This window comes from Epinephelus moara, chromosome 6 (assembly GCF_006386435.1).
Source record: "Epinephelus moara isolate mb chromosome 6, YSFRI_EMoa_1.0, whole genome shotgun sequence".
NCBI lineage: Eukaryota > Metazoa > Chordata > Actinopteri > Perciformes > Serranidae > Epinephelus > Epinephelus moara.
In genome coordinates, this window is record NC_065511.1 from 34,975,618 (window position 1) to 34,992,492 (window position 16,875).

The 16,875-nt window shown below is 37.4% G+C and overlaps 1 protein-coding gene across 2 annotated transcripts; it reads right to left on the reverse strand.

Annotated features, from left to right (window-relative positions):
* Nucleotides 1–3,023: 3,023 nt before the first annotated feature.
* Nucleotides 3,024–9,795, reverse strand: etsrp (ETS1-related protein). Of its 2 annotated transcripts, none has more exons than XM_050047798.1 (8): nt 9,665–9,795; nt 9,008–9,089; nt 6,525–6,611; nt 6,346–6,420; nt 6,113–6,262; nt 5,764–6,024; nt 4,689–4,807; nt 3,024–3,693 (listed from the first exon to the last, which is right to left on the reverse strand). In XM_050047798.1, exons 1-8 carry the CDS (start codon nt 9,728–9,730, stop codon nt 3,403–3,405), a joined length of 1,131 nt encoding a protein of 376 aa, XP_049903755.1. In that variant the 5' UTR covers nt 9,731–9,795; the 3' UTR covers nt 3,024–3,402. The 2 variants fall into 2 exon arrangements, with proteins under 2 accessions (XP_049903755.1, XP_049903754.1); XM_050047797.1 differs by having other exon boundaries at nt 6,525–6,644.
* Nucleotides 9,796–16,875: the final 7,080 nt, after the last annotated feature.

A 16,875-nucleotide genomic window follows, 5' to 3' on the forward strand; every position in this document is an offset into this window, starting at 1 on the left:
ATTAGTTACATTACTGATCAAAGGCTATGATCAAAGGATGTAAATTCACAAGCGAAGAGGTCCTTTGCAAAAATAGATACGTTCGTAAAATGAGTAAACCAACACCGGTTTGACTGATTTAACCTTGAATGCATATAAATAAATACATTTATTATGTTAAATTACATATTTAATTTATTATAAATTATAAATGTATTATTATTATCATCATCATCATTATCATCATCATCATTATTTTTTAAATTCATGCTCAGCATACTTAATAGATCTTAATAGACAATAATGCTGGATATTAATATACAAATTAACGAGTTCACTTTTTTAACAAAATGAAAAAAATCTACTACTACTACTACTACAAGTACTGCTACTAATAATAACAATTATTATTATACTTTTACTCCATATATTTGTGCTTTAAATAAAATATTTATTTCAATCGTGTTTATTTATCATTATTATTATTAATAATAATGATAATAATAAAACATAATTCATATTATTTATGTTATATTATATAGTATTATTTTTATTAAAAATAATGATAATAATAATACATGATTTAAGAAAATAAACGAAAGCGCAGATAATTATTATTGCAAAGGAACCCCTAAAGTGCAAAGATAAATATTTATTTATTCAAAGAGCATATATATATATATATATATATATATATGTATATATATATATGTTTATAATTTTTCTACTGAGTAAAATATGATAATAATAATTATAACAATAATAATAATAATGTGTTTGTTGTTGTTGTTATTAATTATTATTTTTTATCATTATTATTATTCGTATTATAAAACAGAATTTAGGAAATAAATCAAGACAGATTATTGTTATTGCAAAGGGGGATAAAGACAGTATTCACACTCCTGAGTAAAAGTATATTAATAATAACAATAATAATGATACATTTTTTATTATATATTATATATACACACACACACACACACACACATATATATATATAGCCTATTTGTTTTTTCATTTTGTAGAAAAAGTTAACTAGTTAATTTGTATATTAATATCCAGAATTATTGTCTATTAAGATCTATTACGTATGCTGAGCATGAATGAAAAATTTCCATCAGGTGCCATTTAAACTCAAGGTATTATTAGTGTGCATGATAAGCTGCATTTAGACTTCTTGTCTTTATCCTGTCCTTTATATTTCTCTTAATGTAATAAATATTTGCTCTTGGAGGGTTCTTTTGCAATAACACACACACACACACACACACACACACACACACACACACACACACTTCCCTTTCTTTTTGTTTGTATGGTGTACATACATATTTCGTTTTCCAGAGAATTAAATGAATAATAAATCACAACAATAGATCGCTTCTGATCACCTCAGGTGTTGACGTATTTGAGGTTCACACAGAAAAACAGTAAGAAAGTAACAACCTTATTATATAAAAAGAAAACAATGTAGAGAATAAACAAATTTCTGATATCTGGTGAGGTGAGCGAGGTCTCAGTGGGTTGTAAACACTTTCATTTACGACCTCTGATGTGGATGCTTACGAGCAGCACTTGAAGGCAGCATTAGACAAGGAATTAAACCCTGTGGCCTACACCTAGGTGCTTTTAGGGTATACACTCCACTCACTACTGACGCATTTCCACCCCAAATATAACCAAAATAATACAAAAAAAAATTTCAAATGTATTGTGTGTAATATACAACTTCAATATATGACATCTACAATTTCTCAAAAAGTGTGAGTAAATAACCCATAGTAACACGTAAAGGTATAATATAAGAAAACCTGGAAATCACACCAAGCACCAGAAACACACATTTTATTGTCTGCGTAATTAAATAATCCAGATGAAACAAGAGTCTGCACACAAACCTGTGTTCATATAGCCTACAGTTTATTTACACAAAACAATTATCACACAGGCTGAAACTTTCACAGTGAACACCTGAAAATATTCTCAGTTTACATTATTCCAATTAGCAAGAGGTAGACATGAGTTTTGTATTTAAAAAAATAATATAAATGCACAAAACTCTATACAGCGATCATATAAACACTATTTACAAATCAATTTCTTCTTAGAAACACATCAAATGAAAATATGGCCCCTGATGTTGCAAAAAAAAATCTATTCATAGTGCTTGAAATGCCCCTTTGCTGCAGTTATTTAGCCCTGAGGTTAAGGAGTTATCTGACAGGTATTGGAAGACTTTCATTTAATATGATTTATTATTTCAGAGAAGGTGTTTGTAAAGACTGCCTGCATACATTTATGAGTTTTTGGGTATTTCTTTCCCTGAAATGTTGCATTTATATGGTGATAGATTTGTCTCATTTTTCGTGCGTGATTGACAGTCTGTGTAAATGCGTATATATAAAACACTTCCACAAATACAAAAAAAAAAGTAAACTCACAAAAATATTTAGCAAATATAAAATGCAGCTAAAAATATACAAATACCAAAAATTAAAAAAACAAAAAATAAACTCTGCAAGGGCAGAATTTAGATCCACAAATAAAAACTGGATTCACTTTGAATAATTTTAAGCTTTCTGCAAATTATGCACTGCTGTGATTATACTTTTATTATTTCTTTTATTTATTTATGTACTTTTATGATCATTATTAATTTTATTAATTATTTATTTTATTTTTTTCTTGCCAGGGTTGTGGAAATTATACTTATTTTCTTTGTTAAAATGTTACTGTTCACGTTTAATGTTTAAAAACTCAATAAAAAAGATTGTTTAAAAAAAACTGGATTCACAAATATCTGTTCGCAAGTTGTAAATGTAAGATATTCACAAATGTTTTTCATTTATTTGTAAATGAATTCAGTGTATTCAAAGATTCTGAGATATATGCAGATCTGTTTTACGTCTGCAAAAGACTTGGAGGTTTACAAATCTTTTTTGTATTTGTGGAAGGCGTTTAATATTAAATATTAATAGATTAAAAGAAGAATATGGCACTCAGGGTCATGTGTCAATGTGTAATCGGTACTGATTACACATTGACACATGACCCTGAGTGCCATATTCTTCTTCAGAACTGAAGAAGCCTTTTGGATGAGAGGTGAAACATCTTCAAGAAACTCAAGCATGTCTAGTTGCCTACGGTATAGCATTTAGGATTACTATGACCTGGATGACTCTTCACCAACACATTAACACACAGATTGTCGATCTTTTCACTCAAATGAAATTGGGACAAATCTATCTCCATACATCTATACATTGGCTCCTCATCTGCCTGCAACAGCATCAGCCCATGAAGACACTGTGGTTCAGCCAGGACTGGAGGAGGCAGTGTTCCCTTTGTGGGCTGTAGTACTTTATTAAAATGTGCTGGTTGCTCTCTGCCAGCAGCACCAAGAGTCCTGGCACCTGTTCCCTACTGTGACGCCCATGTTTCACTGCTGTGCTCCGACGTCCCTGCTCCTGCAGGTACCCCGGAGCATGACTGCCACGACTCAGTGTTTGTGGGCAAAACGTTGAGACTGGTCAGGACCTCCTGCGCCGTCTTTCCCAGCATGCCCTGTATGTCACAGACAAAGCGGTAGACGTAGCGCTTGCCTGCCGTCTTGTGGATGATGTTCTTGTGGTAGTAGTAACGCAGGCCGCGACTCAACTTCTCGTAGTTCATCTTGGGTTTGTTCTTGCACTGGCCCCAGCGCTTAGCCACCTGTGGGATCAACAACCCAACACAGAGTTCAACTTAGGTCTGTCTTTGTTAGAGAGACACAGACTCTCCAACACATTCTCACTCCGACCTCGTCACATATTGACGTTTTGGTCATGGACTTTCCACATCCACATACAACCTGCAAGGTACCCTGGGTGTGTTGGTTGTTGACGGTCTGGGACACTCCATCAACTTCAGCCTGTTACATGCATTGTGTTCTTTCAAGATACACTTCCATTTTCACAGGATATTTAACGTTTTCATACAGTCTCTTTCAAAATAAATGCACTACGTCAGTACAACACCGGGAATTGATGTTTTGTTTCCTTCAGCAACAAACACACATGGTTAGGCAACAAGAGCACGTGGTTAGGTTTAGGAAAAAAGAACTGGGTTTGGCTTTAGAATTTTATGGGATGCTATGTTGCATGAAAGTCTGTGTTTGTTGGACTCATCCGGCTGCAGCGTCTTCTCTCAATACTGGACAAACATCAAAAATCGTTGTTCCCACAAGTCACTTAGACACAAAAACATGTGGAAAAGGTTGAAAAATACCGAAGTTCCCCTTTAAAGTGACAGGAAACGTTTAAAAGCAAAGCTCTGACACAAATATTTTCTGAAACATTTAGATTTTTCTCTAATATTTGCTTTTTTTGATGACATATTGAATTATTTGACCCTTTGGGCCTCGAAAAAAATATTTAAATTAAACCATCTGTGAAGTGTAGAGCAGAAATATCACTTTGGTGGAACTGGGAACAACTTGTAGACATTTGAAATGCCCAGTTTAAATCTGAATAATTTGTTTTATAAGATTATCCTGTGTAGTAAGTAAGAAGTAACTACAGTTTTTAAAAAGTGAAACCGGCTATTTCCCTCTGGAGTATACTGTAGCATAAAATGGAAAACCATAAGTATAAGTACTGCAAAAAAAAAAAAAAAATCGCTTAAGTACAACACTTAAGTAATTATGCTAAAACCAGATATGTCCTTACCTCTGTGGGGTCGGACATCTTAAACTCCCAGCCGTCTCCTGTCCAGGAGATGAAGGTACGACAGGCAGAGTCTAGAAGAAGCTCCAGCAAAAACTGCCACAACTGGATTGGACCTGAACCTGAATGAATGAATGAATGAATAAATAAATGCATACAATGATTAATCCGTTCACAGAAGGCAACTGGAGTTGTACTGGCACCCTATTTTTTATTAACATATTAAAATCAATTGTTGAAGAAGTATTCAGATGCGTGAAAGAAGCAGTACAGCAGCATAACAATACTCCATTAACTTAATTTGTGGGGAAAATGTGTCCAGATCAAGACAAGTGTTTTGTCTGTGAATGCTGCGAGTTATAGGGAAGCTGATTTGTGTACTTGTGTTTGAAACGGTCTCTATTAAGCCATGTTTAATGTGTGTTTAATGCATGTTTTGAATCCACGATACTTTACAGCACTTCACAGAACCCCGCTGCCAATTACTGTTTTGGAGGTGTCTCTGTTGTGCAGCTTCATATTTTCATATTTTCTGTTTTTATAAAATTGCTTGTGACATCTCAAATGTGGGTTTGACTTGCAACTGAAAACATGTAGCTCATTTCATACAAAATACCGAGATATATATTATGTATCTCCAGTTAGCCTGTAGATACTGAGATATGAATTTTTGTCCGTATCGCCCAGCCCTACTTGTGACTTAAAAAACAGTAACTTGGCCCCACTTCTGGCCTGTTAGTGGCAAAACAAGCACTTTTAATGTGCAGCCTGTTTCACTGATGAGGCTGCAGTGGTCTCTCTCAATACTGGACCATTTCCAAAAACTATTGAAGATATCGAAGTTTTCTTTAAGTGAAGGCAAAATGAACTATATCTAGTATCAAAAGACCTGGCCTCAGTGAGTGTCATATATCATAGCCTACTAGTGAAGTATTATTACTGATGCATTAATGTGTAAGTAGCAGTTTAATGTTGCAGATATTCAAGGTGGTGCTAATCTTTAGTTTGATGTACTACATTGCATCTTGTTTCATAATATGATCTCATGTTATGTAGAAGAAGAGACAAGAAAGCAAACCTGGATAAGCAGACATCCCCGTCATCTGGCCCTCCCTGTCTGGTCTCTGAGGGTGTGTGTTTTTGCGTTTGACCACACGGGGGCAGTACTGCTCTGAGGACTGAGGACCATGGGTTGATGGGCAGGAGGTTGAAGGCGGGTGTGGTAGGGGGGCGCTGAAGCTGGGAGAGGAATATTCAGGCCAGAAAGACGACGGATGCCTCTGTCTGTCAGAGTCGAACAATTCAGTCGAGTGACACGAGTAGCTCTGATCCGTCTCGCCTGGAACAGTGACAAGAATTACGCACTGAACTGCAAGAATTAAACCAGTGGGAGGGTGTTGGTAACATCCACAGGTGAAATGTCTTACCTTGTAATGCATTTGATCCTTTTGAAGTTAGAAAGGGGCTGTGGCTGCCCTCCATGGCCGGGCTGAACTGTCCATTTTGGGGCACCAGGCTCTGGTATGTCTGTGGAGACTCCTGGTATCCAGTTTGTGACTGGTCTACCGTCAGCCCATCTGCATGTCAAACAGAAAGTTAGTCTGAAAAAGAAACTCCTTTAAAGACATGTATTTTAAATACAGTATGAGTATGAGCTCACCATGTGGATATGAGGCCCACCAGTTAAACTCCTGGTATGAGTCCAGGTTGAAGAGGGAATTATCACTGGTGCTCACTGAGGAGGAAGAAGAGCAAAAAATGTGAGATAAGTCCAACATATGACTCATTATGTTATATTAACCATGAGGGTTATCTTGTTTTTGTATCTTGAGTTTTCACCTTTAGTGTCGTATGGGTGAGAGGCTTTGGGTGGCTCTGGGTAGCTGCTCTCTGCGACGTACTGCTGCTGTCCAGGAGCTTTACTGTCTAACAGAAAAGACAGGTCTTCACCAGGGTAGTCTGGAGGTTAAACACAATACAGACAGATGGAGTCAGTAAGTGATGATGACGGCAAGATTGAGGCAAAGTTCATGCTTGTAAGAGGGACCACACCAATGGTTTAACTCCACATTAATGCTTGACAGCTTTTTAATGCTTTTTTTTTACTTTTTTTTTGATTGACTTCATCCCTACTTTGCAGCTGTTGGCTTCACTGAAGTTAAATTTCTTACCATGCTGAGATAAACTGATCCTGATACTGGACTAATATGGAGCTATAAATAAAATTTGGCATTGGAAATTATTTTACTTTGGGGGCGTCCATTAGCTCACCTGGTAGAGCAGGTGCCCCGTGTACAAAGGCTTTGTCGATTTAACTTTAATATTTAATGACGATCGTCCGATATTTTTCTTCATGGTACTCTTTTTTTTAGCGTCATTTTTTTATGCTGACAGTTTCTCTTCTTTTTTTCAGTTTCAACTTTCTGTTGCTGCTTTAGCATGGAGGGAAGGAGTTTCAGGGGAACGTCACTCCTGTGGACCCACCCCCAGCCAAAGCGGGATCCGCACAACCAGCATACGGTAATATCTTGCATGAGTTCATCTGGAGCTCCCATACAGCAAGTATGTCACGGGAACAGTTTGGATTTTTTGAAGTGGGGTTGTATGAGATACTTATCCATAGTCAGTGTATCACATACTTTAAATATCAGTTGGCACACCCTCAGTTTGGAGAAGCAGGTTTGAGTCAAACACAGAAGCTAAGCAATGTACTGCTGTGCATGGGGGTCAGCACCAAAATGTATTTTAGCCAACTATTATTAGTTTAAGTGTACACTATATTGAGAGTATTTTCACCAGTTTACCTTTCCGTCAGACAGCCCGTTACAACAGGGAAGTTTCTGAGTTCCCCATCTATTCTCTCGTCAAAGCCACCAGACTCCATTAAGGAAAATAGTCATTTTAAGTCATTGAACACAGGAGCTGCTGGTCTGCCACTGCTTCAATCAATTAGTTAGTTTGTGTTATTGTGTGACTTTGGTGAATCTGAACTAACAATTTAAAATCCCAAAGTCACACACTAACACAAACTAACTAACTCATCAAGGCAGCAGAAGACCAGTGGCTCCTCTGTTCAGCAATGTTAAATCACTGTTTTTCTCAATGGAGTCTGGCTTTGAAGAGAGCAATGTAACGGCTTCATTTTCCCACTGGAAATCACCGACTGACATTAAGGTATAACAGTAAAAATACTCTCAATATAGCGTACACTTAAACTGATACTGGTGTTTTTAGGTGGGACTTTTTTAAGGTGGCTAAAATACATTTTGTTGCCGACCCCTCCACAGCAGTACATTGCTTAGCTTCCATTTTGGGGCCAACTTGGGGGCGTGCTGACTGACATCAACTGTTTGCTAGATACTGTCTATGGATACATATATATATATATATATAACACCAAATTTTTATTTTCGATGCCAAAGCTTGTGGTCACTGTTCTCGCTCCATATAAGGCAGCCTCTGGTATCAGTTTATTTCAGCATGGTAAAAAAATGTCCTACTTTTAAGTAGGAAAATATATCTAAAAATATCTACTGAGTAGTGAATGTGCTGATTTAAATAAAAAATAAAAAAATAAATAAAAATCATTGGTATGATCCTTTAAGCAGAAGGTTAAATACAGCTCAGCTCAGCATAAAGGTCATTAAGAGATGAAAAATGGGATGAATTTGTAAGTCTGGGTTTTTATCTTGACAGTGGATGTTGACACAAGAAAAAGCAGCTTGTTTACTGTCGAATCAGCACCAGGCACTCCGGTTTTCTCAGCTCAATGGATGGAGGCAGCTCGGAGGAAACAAGGAGGGAGGGGGAGGAAGACAGAGGAGGAAACGCCAGTGGAGGGAGTGTGACAGAGTAGTGATGGAGGTCTGGGGAAGGGGAACTCTAAATCTGTTGGAGGAGGAAGTCTGGAGGAAAGGATTATGGAAGACAGAGAGGGGAGTGTCTTTAACCTGACCACCCTGTTTCTCTCCGTCTTTGCCTACCTCAGCCCATTCAAGGGCCATTCTCACACACACACACACACACACACACACACACACACAAACATATAACACAGCAGCACCCCGTTATCCTGGGTTTGAGCGAGAGCCCCCGGGTGTCAAGGTCTCAGTGAGAAAGCTCTGACAGATGTGATGATACAGTCTGCGCAAATATTTCCTCTGTCCTTCAGCTGCTCAGGTTCAGAGGAAACAGATCACGCCAACATAAAAAAAAAAATCTATCTGGGCATCACTGATGGTTTAAACCTTTTGCCGTCAAAAGTCTGAGTGTTTAACTTGTGATGGAGAAAACATCAAGTGCAACTGATTCCCTGAACTCACCATAAGATGCAAAGTCAAAGCCAGCTGGTACTTCCTGTGTCCTGAAGTCCTCTGTGTAATATCCAGTCTGGCAAATCTCCATCTGTGTTGAAAGAGTCTGATTACAACTTTGATCATGACTGCAATATTAATATTATCATTATTATTATTATTATTATTATTATTAGCAACAGAAATGGGTGTACTTTTAAAAGCACTTGAAATACCCAATAACACTGAACTGAGCATTTATCCACTTGTGTGTTTCTTTTTACATTATCTTTTGGTCAGACATGTTATCAGCTGTGAGGAGGGCCTGTTTTAAAACCTTAATTTCTGATGCATTTAGGTGCTGTTGGGAAAAGTCAGACGCAGCAACCTTTTTCATTGCAATAAATTTACATGATCTCTTTCATTACTATGTCTTTTTAGTTTGATTTTGACATTGAATGCACCACTGAGGATTACACAATCACAAATAAGAGTCACTGATTACTTTTTCAAGAATATGTTTATAAAATGTCACAAAAAAATATATTTTCCAACTAAAACCCTCCTATTTTGGTCATATGGATCCAATATTTACAATTAATAAATGGGGTAAATTATTAGGCTGTAATAAATGAATGACATGATTTTCTGTTCTCTGAAAAAATAAAATTAAAAGTGAAAACCCACCTTTATTTTCGAGTCTTTGCTGTCTGTGTTTCTGTCTCCAGGTTTGATGATAGTGTCCCAGTACATCTCTCTCCTTCTCTCCGGGATTTACGCACTTTATTTACCGGCAACACGAACAACAACGAGTGGTCAGTCTCCGGCCGGAACGGTCCCGTTATAAACGCAGCGGAGGTGGGAGGGGCGCGTGCCCCGCTCTGCGTCGTGACCAGGTTTGTTTAATTAAACGTGACGTCAGACGCTCCCTCCCTTTCCTCCCCTAGCAACAAGCAACTAATCGTTCATTCATAAAGTACTGACGCCGTAATCCTCCGATAAAATACATCACGACGAGCCTGAATCGATGAGTGGTGGAAGAAGTATTCAGAGCTCTCAGTTTAAAGTAAAAGTATCATTAGCCATCAGTAAAAATACTACAAGCACCATAAAGTAGGTCTGGCTTTCTCTATGGGCAGCAGAAGGACCCCCTAACATGTCAAATACTATATGATCAAACCTACTTTAACATCACAGTCAGGGCTGGTCCTAGACTTTTGGGGGCCCTAAGTGGATTTGGATGAATGGGGGCCCTCCTCAGAGTAAGGTGTTGCCACTTCACATGGCACTAAACCACCCTCTCTGTCAACACATTCTCACTCCGACCTCGTCACATATTGATGTTTGGTCTTGCCACGTCCACATGTGACGTGAAAGGATCCCCTGGATGCGTTGGTTGTTGACGCTCCGGGACGCCATGTCAAGTTCTACCTGTTGCATGCATTGTCTCCTTTCAAAATACACTTCTGTTTTCACGGGAAATTAACAAGTCTCTTTCAAAATAAACGCAATACGTCGATACAACACCATGAATTGATGTTTTTTTTCCTTCAACAACAAACACACGGTTGGGTTTACGAAAAACAACAGGGTTTGCCTTGAGAATCCTAGGGGACACAGACACCGCTCTCTCGGGTGAAAGTCATGGTTTGTTGGACCCATCCACCACCCCTCCCACCAGCCCCACTTGGACTTTTGCTGCCTTAACTTTCATGCCAACGTTAAAGGACGCCTTTTTTTAGTTGGCAAGTCACTGCCCAAGTGCCAGATTTCAACGACTTCAGAATGAGACTGGGCTCTCTCTGTTTTGTATATCCTCCTGAGAGCCTGCGTCCTTATACAAGGAAATCACATTGTGGGTTTGCCGCACCTTATACTTCATTCTGCTTAGCTTAATTGTGCTGTCCTCGTTTGTGGACACTTTTTTGTGCCATCTAGTGGTCGCAAAAGCACAACACACTAATCCATGTAAAAACAAGATGGCGGCAAACACTGCCAAGTCAGTCTGCAGCCAATCCAGATATAAAGTGGACACGTTGCAAACCCTAATCACATTTCAGGGTTGAAACTTGTATAACTATAATCAATTATGTTTGCAGTTTGATGTGACAACACATTTGATCAATTTTAGCAACAGTAACAAGCTTTAATAATCGTCTCATTTGAGGATATTGGAGCCAATCAGGCATGACTGATTCCTCCTAGAGGCAACAGGACATTCCTAGCTTGGAGTATGGATCGAGGGAAATTCATGCAGAGTTTCCAAATGAACAAATTACAAGTTGCTTTATTTATAATTAAGTTTTTGCACAACAATGCTCAGGTGAACGGTTTTATACTGTATTACACACTTGTGACACTTTGTTTTTTCTCCAAAGCTACTTCCTGTTTAAAGATGTTTAGTTTTTTCATACTTATCTGATCCTACTGATCTCAAATAGCTAGGAGAAATTAACAATGTGTGCCAAACAGAAGCTGGGGTCTCAGGAGGATATATCAGTTTACGCACTCATAATGTACAAACAGGCATGTAAAGACTAAATGGTACCTATTCGCAGAAACACCATCTTTAAATAGACTACAGTAAATACCATAATTGTCTTTAACGCCCTTAACCCCATGAAAGGTTTTTCTCAGAGGTTTTTGACCTGATTATTTCATTATTATGTCCTATTTTATATATTTTCAGATATAAAACTATTTATACTACAGCTTGTCTGGATACTTTATGGTTATTAACTGAGATGTGTATCTATATTAACTGTAATTTACAATTAATGTTGTAGTCTGGAGAAGTGAAGCTAGTTACCACATACTCAGTTCAACATTTTAAAAACTTGTCATATGTTTCATTTGTGAACGTCTAACCTGAAATGTAACTAAAGCTGTCAGATAACTGTATGGAGTAAAAAGTCCAATATTTCCCCATGATATGTAGTGGAATAGTTACTTCACTGATACCATACAGTAGTGTAACACAAATGTCTTGATTATATTTAGTTAATAAAATAAAATAAAAAATAATCTTTTTTAGGAATGCTTATCATCATGATACTGTAAATTAATTTAAACTCAAACAGCACAATAATGTCCCTGACACATAAATAAAGCTTTACCTTCATAATATTTCTGTGTATTTTTATTTTATAAGTTTTATAAGTTAAGAGACCACACTCACTGTAAAAAAAAAAAAAAAACATAGAAAAATAAATAAAAAAAATAGACGTTAAAAAGGCACCATAACCACTAAAATTAGTAAATTAGTCAAGGAAACAATTATAAAAATCAATTAAATGCTTAAGTTGTTTCTTTAAGCAAGACTCGGACGGTTGATTGGACAAAACAAGACACTTATAAACCCAAATTCACATTTCTCACTTGTTTTTTGTTTTTTTACTTTTTATAGACTGAATTATTATGTGATTAATCAAGACAATAATCAGCAGATTAACTGATAATGAAAATAATGGTTAATTGCAGCCCTAGAAGAATTTATATACACTAAAACAATATAAAAACATCAGACACAAGACAGCACAGCAATACATAATGCCACAGCAGCCTATTACAGGTAGTTAGCAGTCAATCAATACGGTTACATATGCTATATTATTAATTTATTATATTAGTTGTAAATAAATTTGGGGATTTGTTGAGATAATATATGAGTTAAAAGAAGAAATGTAGGAAAAGAAGTAGGGACATATACGTTACTTCTATCTACTCCTTCTGGGACTCTGTTGTCTTTGATTTTTTTTAAATTATATTTTTGTTTTATTTTTGGTTCCAAATAAAGTCATTCATTCACACATGGTCGACTATTATTTATGGACATCAATGGGATGCATAGAAGTGCGTCAGTGGGATATTTCTACATTTCTAAAATAGGAAAACGATGTGAATATTAATTTAATAAAAGAGAGCGGTGTTATTTTTATTCCCTCACTGAATGGCTTAAACATATTTCAGAGCTGTGGTCACTGATTGTCTGACAGGCGGGACTAAATAACTGGGTGGGGATGAAGTGCAGGCTTTTGAAATCAGAGCAGTCGGTTTCTAATGAGGTGGGAGGAAGAAAAAAAAATCTCTGTATCTTTAGAAACCATTCGACNCACACACACACACACACACACACACACACACACACACACACACTGAAGGCCAGCTCCATCTGGAAAAGTGAAGCCGGGTGAAATCGTGCGCGTCGGTGGGAGACGGGAGTCGTGATTAGGAGCCCCACCTTAGGACCTCAACACAAGGACACAACACGAGGTGATTAACAACCGTCTGCAGTCAGCTATCAGGAATCCACCTGGGGTGATCACACAGTGGGTCACAGCTGAACTAAACCAAAGCACCAAACCTGCCAGAAATCAAAATAAAAAAGGTTTTAATGGCTCTCTGGAGTGGACGCGTCATGCATGTTTGATTCTCCACTGTTGGGGAATTACATCTAATTAAACTGGAACTTTAACTACATTTTTGCAGTAGCTCACAGGTATTCAGCGAGCCTATCATATTTGCACCGTGATTCAAGAAGTTAAATGAACTTTTTTGCACACTTTTTTGACAGTAAGAACAATTACAGCAATACCCCCAAATGGACTCTAGTTTCTGAAGGCAGGTGTCTGACTGATGGACACTGTGTACAAACTGACATTCCTGCACCTTCCCATGAAAAGTGGGGTATTTATTCATTTATTTATTTGTTTATGACCTGTGAAAGATTAAGCACTTTTGCAATAAAGTCAGCCGAGGAGTATTTAATGCTGGCATATGACTTTTTTCTACTACATTGTGTTATAGTTTTGCATTACAGTCTTAAGTCTGAGCTACTTTTTCATACCGCACCCACAAAATGCCTCTTCATATATCAGTTAGTCATTCATGCATGTTACCTTAAATTCATGAGGAAAACAGTTAATATGTTTATTTATTGACTGATTGGGGACCGTTAAACCACAGCAACACTATAGCAAAATATCTCACACACTCACTCATACTGTATAATCCACGTCTCATGTATCCAGTCATATGCTCAGCACAAAACTGAACTGCAAGAGAATTTTATGTACGCTCTCTTGAGACTCCAATACTGAGGTCTCAGGGAAATTGCATGAGTTTTTGGGAAGTACTGGGCATACGACTGGATAAAGGGGATTTGGATTATACTGTACGAGTTGTGCGAGAGTTTGTAAGTGGATGTTTTTGCTGTAGTTAAATGTGGCCCCCAAATCAAAAGTCATTATGAGGCTCCCAGTATCTAATGTTATCTGGTAAACTGTTCCAGTAAAAGGGCCTTATAATGCTGGTGTCAGCCCATCTAAAGTCCTATCCACCTTATTCCTGAGGGCACTACTGTAGAAATGATTATGGGCGCAACTTCCAGTGAGAGAGCAGAAGTAGCAGTAAGCTAGTTAGTCCCATAGACTGTCTGTGGTTAGTCCTGGTAGCTACTATACTACTTTTAACAAATATTTAACTAATGTTAACTTAGCATTTTCTAAAATGTCTTTCTGGAGCTCTGGTACCTGTTGCACTGTGTGTGTCTGTAACGACTAACAACCCGTCTAAGATACATTTTTGTCTTCAGCAACCGTGTGTTGAACATGTAACCAGAACAAAAAAGGGATTGTTCCTGTTGCCATGGTTACCATTGATATGAATGAAACCACAAGAGTTTCACCAGTCCTAGCGAAAAAGTATTAAATCAGAATTTGCAGAAGAGAATGACACCTAGACTGACAGGTCCGTCACTCAACGTCAGTACATGATATCCCTGTCTTTCCCCGTCTGACTTCACTCTCAACCTACATTAGAAAATAAACTCAGCAACACACCTTGAAATATGTATTTAGTCATTAGGGCTGAGGATGTGTTTGATTAACTGTACGTCCTTTATATCATATAAAAAAATGATTGCCCAAATTTATTTCTCTTACTAGTCTACTAAGTCTGCTGCTAAATTCAGCTTCATGTTTCATTTAGAACAGTTTTTAACAAATCAGAAGTTAGCCCAGACGAGTGGAGGATTAGCTGGGAAACATCACATTTATTCACTTTACATGGAGCTACAGTTAATACTGAATGATGTTAAATGTTTGCAGAATGTGTTAGTATCTCTTAATAAGTCATCAGAAATCAGAAATCATCTTTAGAAGGAGCAGATGTTCACCTTAAGCTAGCTCGGGCCATGTTAAAGTTAACAATATTATAACGGAGCAAGGCAAGCTGGTTGCTAGTGTGCTTGGTTGAAAAGGAAAAAACAATGCTTTGAGATGGCTGTGAGAGATGGCAGAGGTTTGATCACATAATCCTGTTTGAGCTATAACAGGTGGTGTGTTCCACGTTTTATTTCCCAGTTGCTCTTGGAAAGAAGAATAGAGTACTGTAAACACACTGTAAGCAAACTGTTACCATTGGAAATTGCATGTTTCGGTTCAGCGCTGGAAATTGCACCCATGGTATCATTGGGGCTAGGAATAAGGTTGGTTAAGAGGTGTGGACATTTCCAGTCGTCTTTCTGTTAGCTCTGCTAAATGTGTGCTACATTTGGGCTCTTATGTCTATTTTACAAGTGTCTGTGGTGCTGTTTGCGGTTGGCTTTGGACGGTGGTGTTATGAGGCTGCAAGCCACTCATCAGGATGAGGAAATCAACTCACCAGTCTGTAAACTCTCTCTTCTGTGGACGTCTGCCAGGTCGAGGTTTTCAAATGTCAACACCAGTAAACGCTAAAGAGAAGATGGCACCAACTGCTAGCATCCCGCCAGCCACTGTAGGCCGCAGGTGTTGGATAATAAACTGCACGACCTCAGGATATAATATTGGAACTGTAATATACATTCACTGAAATCTTGGATTCTATGTCGATCCAACAGAGCAGAGGACTCTGGTGAAAGAAGGAGAGGAGGCCAGTGCTTTATGGAGAAGAAGGACTGGTGTGACAGTGGGAATGTGAGGTGCTGTCCCGTTCCTGCTGTGGATCACTGCTATACCTTCTGCAGAGGCGGCTGCAGTGTTCAGGTGGAGTAACCATACAGATGCCTTGTTGAGGTCGGGATGTGTGGACAATGAAATAATTCCACAACTAGAAACCATGGATAACCAGAGCCATCCCGAAACATGGGCAGTTATAAAGCAGCTGCCAACAATGTGGACTAACAGGACTAAATCAAAGTGCACAAGTTAAAGGAGCTGATGGGATCACATTTCATCGTGTATAATTGATTGACTGACTGACTAATCTGGGGGGTGTAGACACACTCAGTAAAAATGTATCATGGTGGTTTTTATCTTGAGACATCTCCACAGCGAGTGTTGAGGCAATTCCTTTAATTTTTTCTTTTTAGGGGGCATTTTTTTGGGTTAAAGGACCCCCCCTTTCAACACAAATGCAAAGTTCATAACAGCCACTCATGCTGAAGTCCAGATATAAGTTTTATTGTGAGATAACTGAAACTCATGATTTTAAATATTTGAAGGTTTTTGATAATTATGCACTGTTGTGATTATATTTTTGTTATTTTTTGTCTTTTATTATTATCATTTTATTTTTTAAATTACTTTCTAAATTTTATTTTATTTTTTTCTTGCCAGGGTTGGGGATATTATAATTATTTTCTTAATTGAAATGTTACCGTTCCCTTTAATGTTTAAAAACTCAATAAAAAAAGACAGTTAAAAAAACCTTAAAATCAAGCACTGCTGTGATTATAATTTTGTTATTTTTTCTTTTATTCATGTATTTTTATTATTACTATTTTATTACTTAAATTACTTAATTTATTTTATTTTTCTTCTTGCCAGGACTTTCTTTGTTGAAATATTACTGTTCACGTTTAATGTTTAACTCAATAAAAGATTATTTAAAAAAAAACTTCTTAAAATAAGCTGTCA

Excerpts from the sequence above, each read along its gene's own strand:
- etsrp (XM_050047797.1), bottom strand. The coding sequence starts at position 9,730 with ATGTACTGGGACACTATCATCAAACCTGGAGACAGAAACACAGACAGC. Across the intron at positions 9,090-9,664 it reads GCAAAGACTCGAAAATAAAG|ATGGAGATTTGCCAGACTGG; the intron begins GTGGGTTTTCAC and ends CTTTCAACACAG. Across the intron at positions 6,263-6,345 it reads GTGGGCCTCATATCCACATG|ATGGGCTGACGGTAGACCAG; the intron begins GTGAGCTCATAC and ends TTTGACATGCAG.